Source organism: Sardina pilchardus, chromosome 8 (genome assembly GCF_963854185.1).
Source record: "Sardina pilchardus chromosome 8, fSarPil1.1, whole genome shotgun sequence".
Lineage (NCBI taxonomy): Eukaryota > Metazoa > Chordata > Actinopteri > Clupeiformes > Clupeidae > Sardina > Sardina pilchardus.
In genome coordinates, this window is record NC_085001.1 from 15135949 (window position 1) to 15148042 (window position 12094).

The window sequence follows — 12094 nt, forward strand, 5'->3', positions numbered from 1 at the left end:
GGGGTGGAGGTTGTGAGTTGGGGAGCTGCTGGGGGGGAGGGGGGGGGGGGGGGGGGGGGGTTAGAGGAGGAGACCCACAGAATCAGCAGGATGAGAGAGGGAAGAGGGAGAGCTGAGGAGAGCAGAGGGGAACAGGAAGAGGAGGGAGGGAGTGAGAGGAGGGCAAGAGGAAGAGGAGGAGGAGAGCGTGAGTGAGGGGGACAGGAGGAGGAAGAGGAGGAGAGCGTGAGTGAGCAAGGGGGGACAGGAGGAGGAAGAGGAGGACAGGAGGAGGAAGGAGGGAGTGAGAGCGATGTTCTGCCGGGGGGACCCAGCTGTCTCACCTGAAAACAGCAGCGGGAAGGATGAGCGCCCACCTGCTGTGTCACTCACAACCAACCGGCGCCGCCACAGATGGAGCTGCCACACCGCCCGACAGCACCGCCCAGCACCACCCCAAACACAACAAAGACCAGCACAGCGCACGCATCTGCCACATCCACCACACAACACCCTGCAGGGCGCCACACAGGAACACACCTCGCCAGACACACACCTCCAATCACTCATCAACCAACCAATCACTCATCAGAGACAAGACAACTTCTCATAGGAGCGAATGCTGCTTACCTCCGCCAAGGGAGGTTATGTTTTCATCAGGGGTTTGTTGGTTTGTTTGTTGCTTTGTTTGGTTGTCTGTCTGTTTGTTCGCACTTGGCGGAGGTTTGCGCTCTCTGAGTGCTTTTCTACAGTAGTTATCACTGTACTACGCATCCTGATTAAAGCAGATGAAACTCAGGGCTTTGCTTTGAGGTGCTGTGTCAAGCACCATCACATGAACACATGAAATAATCAGACTGGATGATTGAGCAATATTTGCATTTATACTGAAGGACACAGCTAATGCCACACATTTCCAACCTTTTGATTGGCAGTCCAGTTAAGGCCATACTTGAGTCTCAGGTTCAGGTCATAAGTCAAGGGCACATTTCTGACAGGTTTACCAACCGTGACACACAGACCCCCCCTCCCCACACACACACACACACACTTTTTCCATTTCCTCTTTAATTGCAAAATATAAAGATTCTCTTGACCCCACTTTAAAATGTCAGACGAAGAAAAACACACAAAAGCTACAGCACTTAGAGCCACACTTTTTTTTGTCATTTTTCCATTAAAAGGGCAATTTAATCTCAGTAAAAACACCCACACACACATAGCACACAAAGCACACAACACAGCACACACTTTAGAAACCTATAAAAATGTGAGTTTTGCCAGTGGATTCTCTTGACAGCCCTGACTGCCAGAACTAAACTGTTAAAAATGTGGCACCTGTGGTCTGAACACGGCGGGTCTGAGAGGCAGTAAAACCCAGGGACAGGTGCCTACATTACCCTCCCCTCCACACGCGCACACACACACACACACACACACACACACACACACACACACACACACACACACACACACACACACACACACACACACACACACACACACACACACACACACACACACACACACACACACACACACACACACACACACACACACACACACACACTACATCCACCACCACCCCCACACTACCATGTACCCATGATGTACCCCAAAAAGCCCTCTCTGGTCCTCAGATTCCCCTCAGCCGGCCACTCTGGTAGTGAATGCACCGCTGGAGCTATGGAAGCTGATGAAAGCAGACGTGGACTTTGCTTGACACCGAAAAAACATGGCCTCCCTAAGTGCTTTTCATTTCCTCCAGCTCCTCTCTCTCTCTTTCTTTCTCTTTCTCTCTCTACATCCATCTCTCTCTCCATCTCTCTCTCTCTCACAGCCTGAGCTGAGAGTGTTTTCTAGTCACTGCATTAACCCAGGAGTCTCTCTCTCTCTCTCCTTCTCCCTCTCTTTCTCGCCCCAGTTCTCTGGGTCTCTGCCTCACTACTGTACCCCCTGCTGCTCTCTCTATCTACCTCTCCCTCTCTCTCTCTCTCTCTCTCTACCTCTCTCTCTCTCTCTCTCTCTCCCCAGATGACTCGGCATTCTAGCCTTAGCCCCGGCGCTAGCTCTGCCACTCTGGCCTGCCGGAGAGCTCCACGGGGGGGAACTTGCGCGGCGCGCTCCTGGCTGGCCCCTGGATGACCCCGGCGGGCTGCGCGGGAGAGCGCCGGGGGCCCGTGTCTGCTGTCATGTCCGTGGACAGGGCTTTCTTCAGAGCCCTCTGCTTGGCACTGGTGCTCAGGGGAGGGGCCTGCCTGCCACTGGCTACTTCATCTGCCCCTGCGCTGCCCCTGCGCCCGGCGGAACGCGCCCGCTCTCGTCTGCCGGACGTGGAGGACCGGGCAGACAGAGGCGTCCCCCCACGGTTCTCCGAACTGCTGTCTTGTTGTTCTAAGCCGGAGTTCTCTTGCTGTTCTAAGCTGCTCTCCTGTTGTTCCAACATTCTGGACGGGAGCCCTAGACTCTCATGTTGTTCTAAGCTCGTCTCTTGACTCTCCACACCGCACTTTTGCTCCCCGAGACTCCTCCCCTTTGGTGTCTGACCCCTCCCCTGCTCCCCGGAACCCCTCCTTTCTGCGTCCCGACTCCGCCCGGGCCCCTCGGCCCCCCTCCCAGATCCGTCGGGACCCCTCGCCGGCCCTTCGGACCCCCTCCTGGGCCCCTGGGGGCCCGCCCCGGCCTGCCTCTGGGCCCTCCTCTCCTGCCTCTCCAGCCTCAGGCCGCTCAGCAGCTCCAGGGCCTGCTCCTGCTCCAGCTTCAGCGCTTGCAGACGTCCGGCCGCCCGCTCCCGCCGCTGACCGCACTCGCCCAGGACGCGCTCCACGTCCGCCAGGAACTCCTCGCCGTAGCGCGACAGCGCCTCCGCTCCTGTTGGGGGCGCCAGCGGGCACAGCACAACACAAACGAAACGTCAAAAGAGGAAACAGCCGAGTTATCAGCTATCGACAGTATTAACGTTAACGGACACCGCGTTACGGATTCCTTCAAGCGCTGGGGGAGTGTTCGCACGAGCCGTGCAAAACAAAAGCGCTTTTGTTTCCCCTTTCCGATTCATTTGTTTAAGAGCATTATACGAGTTTGGCTCCTGCTTCCACAGCCGGATTAGGATCTCCAGATAAACCATAAAAAATATCTGATGTCTGATTTTACTGTCCTGAGTTAATGTTTGAGCGCTCCGGGGCCTCGCCGCAGGGCGCTAACTGCCACTACTGTGCCACAGCCTTTCACAACATCAACGCGATTGTGACGCACAGACAACTAAACAAGTTGGCGCAAGGCCTTCTCCTGGCATTCACAGATACATTAGAGAGAGAGAGAGAGAGAGAGAGAGAGAGAGAGAGAGAGAGAGAGAGAGAGAGAGAGAGAGCGATGCAGTTAAGATTTACATCTGGCTTTCTCAGGGAGGTTGGCTGGATTGATGGTGTGAATGTCAGGGGTGCGACCCGCGCAAGGCATGTGAGTTAGGAGTGTTTTCTGATGTGGCACGGAATGTGTCAGGCAGGGCTGTAAATTGTACGACCTGGTGGAATCAGCCAGCCAGGGAGGTGGGGGAGCAAGGGGAGCGGGGGGGGGGGGGGGGGGGGCACTAGGCCTCGGACGCCTCCGGCGGGAAATGCTCACTGTCACTGCATGTAAACATGCAATGTCAAGCTCTCAAACTCACACACAAACACATACACATAGTCTACACATAGTTTACACATACAGTACATACAAATATATGCAACACAAACACCAAAATGGATTTATACGTACAAACATGTTGAAACAAAAGTCTCATGTTGAAACATATCTCTCACACACGCACACAAGTACATGTATAAATGTATATTTCCAAACATGCACACACACACACACACACACACACACACACACGTGTTGCCCCAGACCCTGTGACCCAGTCCACACCTGAGTTGGATCCAGAAGACAGGAGCTGACAGGCACTCACTCTGGACACGCCTGCCTGTATGTGGGTCAGGGTCTCCAGGGTCCCCCCGAAGCAGGTCAGATCTCCGTATACACCCCCACCCCACAGTCACACCCTCCACCCACACCCAGAGAATACTGAACCGGTGTGTGTGTGTGTGTGTGTGTGTGTGTGTGTGTGTGGGTGGGTGGATGGGTGAGTGGGGGGTTGACTGCGGGTGTCTCTCCCCGTTTGGACACTGTGACATGGAGACGTACGAAGATACGTCAGGTGCAACAAAGGGCTACAGAGCTGTCAGATAAGAAAGGCCAACAAAAGCCAATCACGGGGCTCAGAAGAATGATCCCCCTCGTCGATGGCGCACAACGAGTTGAGCGACACACACACACACACACACACACACACACAGACACACACAACCCCACACAGACAGTCAGATAGCAGGTGCTCGTGGTTAGGAGATGAAAGGCGGCAAAGGGCCCCAGCATTATCTCATTACGAAACAAATTGCTTTGCACCCTGGTACTGCGGTATCAGACGAGAAGGTTCAGCGAGATAAGCCGCGGCGGCAGCAACAGTGGCAGCGTGGCTTTTGGCTATCCTCGAGATGCCGACGCATAACAAAGGGAGTACTCGATTGCCTCATAAACGGAGAACAAAGAACCAAGACGTCTCACGGTTTCATAAAAAAAGAAAAGTAATAAAAAACCAGGGAGATATGATGATACAGGTCACTGATTGTAATTTCAAAACTGAAACGAAACTGAACAAAAGCGGAATGCCTTCAAGGATCGAGGTAGTTAAAAATGAGTTGAGGAATACCGGCTGTGTCCTTGTGACATTTAGGTTAATATCACTCCTGTCATTAATGACATTCATATGATCAGATAGGAGAATTTCAAACATTAAACATAATGCTATCACAGTAAGTAAATTATAAGCCACTGGGGCTTATAAAAAGTATATATATATATATATATATATACAGTATATATGTATGTATGTGATATAGAAGCAGATGAAAACAGTCTATGCAAAATGCAAAGATAAGTAAAAACACCTTCAGCTATTACAGCATGATTGCTATCTGTGTGTGCTAACACACACACACACACACACACACACACATTCACACACCCACACACAAACACACACACACAGCCATAAAACCTCAGGCATTCCAGCCGCGCTTGTGTAAATATTTAGCATGGGGCGGCTCTGGGCGGTGAAAAAGCAGAGTGGGGCGGGTGGGCGGGCGGGCGAGCGAGCAAGCGAGCGCATGCGTCTGCGTCTGTGGGAGGGGAGGCCTGGCACGGGCAGCCCCCGCACTGGCACACCGGGCATCGGTGGAACACATCAGCACCAGGGCGCCTCAAAGGAAGGCTTCAGCAACTGTGGTCGCACTTGAGATGGGACCACACACACACACACACACACACACCACTTTCTCTTTCTGCCTCACACACACAGGCTCACTCACTCTCTCACACACATCACGGTCTCTCCCTTCAAACACACATAGGCCCACACACACACACACACACACACATCCACCACTTTCTCTTTGCCTCACACACACAGGCTCACTCACTCTCTCACACATCACGGTCTCTTCCATCAAACACACATACTGTAGGCTCACTCACACACACCACACCACACCACACCACACCACACCCACACACACACAAACAACTCAAAGACACACACATGTACACCCACATACCCATAACCACTCACCCACACACACACTTACACACACATACACATACATACACACCCAAATAGACCTTCTTAACCCACCCCCCCCCCCCCCCACCCCCAAAAATACACAAAAAACACACACACACACATACACACCTGAGAAGCTAGGCCACCTATGGAAACGTGGAACAGTGGGGCAGGCTGGCTGTTTGGCTTGGCCAGCCCCGTCTCTATCTGGGGGAGCACAGGGAGATGGAGGGTTCCGTGCGTGGCAGGGAGGGACCAAGACCAAGTGAGGTGAAGAGGAAACATGCTGTTTCTCTGTGTGTGTGTGTGTGTGTGTGTGTGTGTGTGTGCGCGTGTGTGTGTGTGTGTGTGAATGTGTGTGTGTGTGTGTGTGTGTGTGTGTGTGTGCATCTGGGGGTGGGGAGTTGGGTGTGATAGCCGAGGAGTGTTTGAACAGTGTCGGAGTGATGGGGGTTTCAATGGGTGATGACTTCCACAATCAGTTTTCCTCTCCTTAGTGAAAGAGATGGAGAGAAAGAGAGAGAAACACTGCCGCTGAACATGTCTTGATACGAAGAGAAGAAAAACACTCTTCTAAGACCCTTCCCTGAATCTCTTTTTCTCAAGACGAGTATAACAGTATATGAAGAGCTGTTTCCCAAAACACTATATCATAATAATTTATTTTTATTTTGTTTTCCAAATAATTTCAGTGGGACGGTAATTTATGTTATTGTTATTTAATCTACTGGGTTGTTTTGATTTACTCAATCAAAACTACCCAAATGCACTTTTATTGATATTACCTGAAATGCACAATTGAATAACATGGCTTATTAATGTTTTCAAAAATGGATTCATAGCGTTCTGAAAAAAAGAGCTTGTCATATGAATACGATAATAAAAAGGAAGGGAGTATGATATAGTATCTCCTTTGTCAATGCAGCCATTCAGTATATGACATTTCATTACTGGCCCACCATCTGAAGAGGACCACAGATCGTCATGTTGTGTGGTATGGTGTGTGAAGATAGCCTCACCTACGCATTACAGTCACCCAGACACGGGCCAGATTAGGGCTCTGCTCTGCATGTCCTGTGGGGATAATGAGAGAGAAGCGAGCACTCGCGCCTGGATCATGTGACAGGGCCAGTGGCCTCCGCCTCTAATGTCTGGGGCTGAGGGGACAGCTGTGACAGGTGCAGTCCACCTACCCCCACCCCTCGCACCAACCTTACTGCCCCATCCGTAACAACCCCCACCCCTCGCACCAACCTTACTGCCCCCTCCGTAACCACCCCCACCCCCACCCCTCACACCAACCTTACTGCCCCCCCCATAACCACCCCCACCCCTCGCACCAACCTTACTGCCCCCTCCATAACTACCCCCACTCCTCACACCAACCTTACTGCCCTTTCCATAACTACCCCCGCCCCTTCAGTGCCACAGCGCAGTGCACAGGGTCAGACTCATTATTCTCATACTCCCCCTGTCCTCACCCCTTCTCTCCTATCAGCTACTCTTTCCCTCTCTTCGCCACCTCCTTTCCTCTCTTCTCACGCCTTATCTGTTGTCCTTTCTTAACTCTTCTCATCCCCTCTCTCTCTCTCTCTCTCTATCTCTCTCTTTCTCTCTCTTGTTTAGTCTTCTCTCTCTCTCCTCTCCCTCTCACCCCTTATCTGCTCTCCTCTATTCCTCCCTCCTGCTCCATTCTGTTCTCTCTTCATCTCCTCTCTTCTATCCTCTCTTGACCTCTCTTCGTCTCTCTCTCCTCTCCATCTCTCTCTTCTATCCTCTCTTCACCTCTCTTCGGCTCTCTCTCTTCTTTCTCTCTCTCCTATCCTCTCTTCACTCCTCTCTCTCTCCCCCTCTCTCTTCTCTCTCTCTCTCTCTCTCTCTCTCTCTCCAGTGTGAAGCAGCAGGCCTGGTGATTAGTGGGTGATGTCAGCTCCTCAGTATGCCGTCTCCACAGCCACCTCTCCTCCTCTTCCTCCTCCCCTCTCCTCCTCCTCCTCTCTCTGCGGAGTGCCTAATCAGAGCAGGGTGGCGCTGGTCTCGCCCCGCGCTGGCTGGGAGGTCTGGGCTCAGATCCATGGCTGTCAGGCGGGCATCAGGGCACACCGCCGGCCCCTCCACCTCCACCAACACCACCACCGTCACCACCACCACCGCCGGCATCAGTGCTGGTGCCAACCGTTCCAGCGGTGCCACCTTTCACCACAGCACACGCGCCCGTGTGTGTGTGTGTGTGTGTGTGTGTGTGTGTGTGTGTGTGTGTGTGTGTGTGTGTGTGTGTGTGTGTGTGTGTGTGTGTGCAGCTTGAGAAAACCACACAGGACTCTTGAAGCAGTGCCAGGCTCCTCAGACTTTTACAGGCGCACTACATCACCCCACACCCCGTTAGCGTTCAGCCGGGAGAGAGAGTGTGTGTGTGTGTCGTGTGTGTGTGTGTGTTGTGTGTGTGTATGTGTGTATGTCTGTCTGTGTGTATGTGTGTGTGGATTGCACACGCTTGCACAGGTTTCCCCTCAGCTGAAAAATGTTTCCCCTTTGCTGAAGGAAAGAAAAAAAAAGGATGGAAAAGAAAAGAAAGAAAAGAAAAAGAAAAAGAAAAAGTGAAATGTGTCCTGGTGGAATCTAGGGTGGAATTCCAGCAACAGAAAGAGGCGTGCAGGGTAGGATAGGACAGACATCTCAGGAGAGGCACAGACTGGCTTTGCATTTGCATGTTAATGTGCTTCTTGCGCTCGACAACTGACAAGAACTGAGGGCCGGTGTCTGTGCATAGTATGGGTGAACATGTCTGCTATAGAACCAAATGCTTCTGACATGAGTGTGACCCATACTGTCACATTGAGGAATATTAAAACTTACAGCATCAACAGACTGAAAGAGAGAAAAAAAAGAGAGATAGAAGGAGAGGGAGGGGGAAAAGAGAGAGGGAAAGAGGTAGAGGGAGAGAGAGAGAGTGGTAGAGGGAGAGAGAGGGAGAGAGAGAGGGAGAGAGAGATAGAGAGAGAGCGGTAAGAGAGAGAGAGAGGTGGAGGGAGAGAGAGGGAGGGAGAGAGAGAGAGAGAGAGAGGGAGAGAGAGAAAGAGGGAGAGAGAGAGACAGAGGTAGAGGGAGAGAGAGAGAGCATGAGTCAGACGCAAAGGCGGCCGGTGATCTACGCACCTTGGCTCTTTGAAGGGTCGAGGGCCTCCACCGCCTCCTGCACGCGCGCGGCGTTGCTCTTGAACGCTGTCAGGAAGTGACGGAGAGCCTCCTCAGACGCCGAGCTCCGCAAATCAGCATAACATGAAAGCACATCTGGAGGAGAGAGAGAGAGAGAGAGAGAGAGAGAGAGAGAGAGAGAGAGAGAGAGAGAGAGAGAGAGAAAGAGAGAGGGAGGGAGAGAGAAGGAGAGATAGAACACACCCAAGCAATACAGTCAGACATACAGTCATCTGCACCATCAAAGCACTGCGGAGGAGTGAGACAGAAAAATAAACAAAAAAGCCATTCTTCAGGTGAAATATTTAAGACCCAGGGGATAGAGAACTGCACACCCACACACACACACACACACACACACACACACACACACTCGAGATGCAGATGTGAGGCAAGGGAGAAGTGAACAAGAAAAAAAACAAAAAAACAGCGAGACAGTCATGTTGCGGGGAACAGGGACGAGGCGGGTGCTGGAGCATTTTCACAGAGTGTGTGTGTGTGTGTGTGTGTGTGTGTGTCGGCAGAGCCCTCTATTGCGTTCACAAAGCGTGAAGTTGCACTCAGTCACTGTGAAGATATACTCTGCCCCCCCTGAGTAGCGGAGTGTGTTATGTATTCTCTGTGTGTACACGCGTGTTCATGTGGGTAAACACACACACACACACACACACACACACACACACACACACACACACACACACACACACAAACACACCAACTCGAGAGAATACTTGAAGTGTGACATGCTTTACACTACTAAGATGAGTTCTTTTAAGCCTGCAGGTCATGAACAACGAACAGAATATTCTCATGCTCCAATGAGGCTATGTGTGTATACCGTGTGTGTGTGTGTGTGGTACTGTATGTGTGTGTATGTGTGCATGCGTGCGTGCGTGCGTGCGTGCGAATGAGTTTGGGTGTGTATGTGTGTATGCGTGAATTCATTTTTGTGTGTTTGTGAGTGTGTGTGTCTCCATGCATTGAAAGTGCATCTGATGTTGAGATGGGCCTACACTGAGATAGGGCTGATGACATCATATAGGCAGGAAAGGGGGGTGTTTGGTGTGTGTGGGAGTGGGGGGCGGGTGTCACCAAGCTTTGAGCTTTAATGAGCCTCCATGGGTACCATTGCCAGAGGAATGTTCCCACTGCTTACAGACACACACACACACACACACACACATGCACACACACACACACACACACACACATGCACACACACACACACACACACACACACACACACACACACACACACACACACACACACACACACACACACACACACACACACACACACACACACACGCGGGCTGCAAGACGGCTGTTACACGGTACTGCTTCCCACGCCTCAGTTCGCCTGCCAAGCCGCCCGGTTCTCAGAACGCTCGCGCTGCCCGACCCCGATTCCTCCCAGCATCCTCTGCAGCTGTGGACTGATGTGAGCAGGTGGAGCGAAGGGGGTGCAGCATTAGGAGAGAGAGAGGGCGCACATGTGTGTGTGTGTGTGTGTGTGTGTGTGTGTGTGTGTGTGTGTACGAGTGTATGCGTGTGTGTGTGTATGTATGTGTGTGGAGGATGACTTCATGACCGCTGTGCGGCGGTCCAGGAGCTCACTGTAAATCTCCCCTTCCCGGAGCCTAATCGCTGTGTCCCTGCACCCTACGTGCTCCCATGGGGGTGTCAGGAAATCCCCCTCCAACAATGCCCACTATTCACAGCACCTTCAGCCAATAATGCAGCACAGCGCCAAATCATAAATACCCACTGTATGATTGGTGAAATGATAGCATTCAATGCTATGTAGCCTACAGTACATGCTGTCTCTTGCTATGTAACACACATGCCTACATCTCATGCACTGTACATCTGACCTCATAAATCATGAAGCACTTGAGGGGGAAAATAAGTGAGCATCTCATCTGAAATAAAATCGCAAACACCACAAATAAACCAAAAAAACACACATTTGATGAAATCAGCCTACGCAGATAAACAGACTCGATAACAGACAAATATATCAAAATCATATATTCCCTCAAATCAGCACCCGGCTTCCACCTTTGATCCACTCTTGAGCAATGGCACTAATCTCTGGGTTACTCCGAGGAGAGTGGTCCTTGTAATAATTGACATCTGTAGGTCACTTTGGATGAGAGCCTTAGCCAAACGAATACATAAGTAAGCACGAGTAAACACGAGATAACTAATATCAACAGCCGTTAGAGTTATGGCTTTATAATGCGGAGGTTGTGTGAGGCGCTCAGGCGGTACCTTGCAGTGGGACACACAGGCTGTGTGTGACGCTGTCCTGGAAGGCCTGGTAGGCTCGGCGCACGCCCTGAATGAGCTCCTCTGTGTAGGTGACCTGCAGGCTGTACAGGCTTCTGTGGAACTCCAGCTCGGCTTGCAGAGCCTCCACCTGGGGCCAGACACACACACACACACACACACACACACACACACACACACACACACACACACACACACACACACACACAGACACACACACACACACACACACACACACACACACACACACACAAACATACATGCACACACACACACACACATGCACAAACACACACACACACACACACACACACACACAAACACACACACACATACATGCACAGACACACACACGCATACACACACATACATGCACAGATGCACGCACAAACACACGCAGACATACACGCACACACACACCCACACACACATGCACACACACACACGAAAACATGCGCACACACACACATGAACACAAACACAAGGCCCTCAGTTAATACAGAAGAGTCAACAAGCTCGGCAAGTAATACAAACACATCAACAAGCTCTCAGTCAAAAATGCTGACAATTAATACGAATATCAACAAGCTGTTAGTCAACTTCTGACAACTGATACAAATAAATAAACACTCGCTCACCCCCCACACACACGAAGCGCAGGTCACTAATACAGCACAGCCATGCTATTGTGTGGAAATAACACGTCGGATTTATTTGCATAGAAAAGTGTGCTTCACGGCTTCCAGTGAGTGTTTGCCATTGACTGTGCACAGATGGGGGAAAGATACACTTCCCTCCCGGCGGCAATACACAACGGAACACACAACAGGACGCCTCCGGTGCGCTGCCTCGCAAAAAAACGATGCGCATAACTTACGAAACATCAGCTGCGCGGAGCCGACTCCCTATCCAGAAACTGCCCCGAGCGGACCGCGGTGGACTCCGCGCGAAAAAACACTTGTGACC

General features: G+C 51.5%; 1 protein-coding gene across 1 annotated transcript in view; it reads right to left on the bottom strand.

Annotated features, from left to right (window-relative positions):
• Positions 1 to 2044: 2044 nt before the first annotated feature.
• Positions 2045 to 12094, bottom strand: part of LOC134089442 (uncharacterized) — a 55396-nt gene continuing 45346 nt past the window's right edge. The window contains exons 10-12 of the mRNA XM_062543884.1: positions 11111 to 11258; positions 8798 to 8932; positions 2045 to 2850 (exon numbers count right to left, since the gene is read on the bottom strand). Coding sequence (XP_062399868.1) covers positions 2045 to 2850; positions 8798 to 8932; positions 11111 to 11258 — 1089 coding nt within the window. The remainder of the gene's footprint in view (positions 2851 to 8797; positions 8933 to 11110; positions 11259 to 12094) is intronic.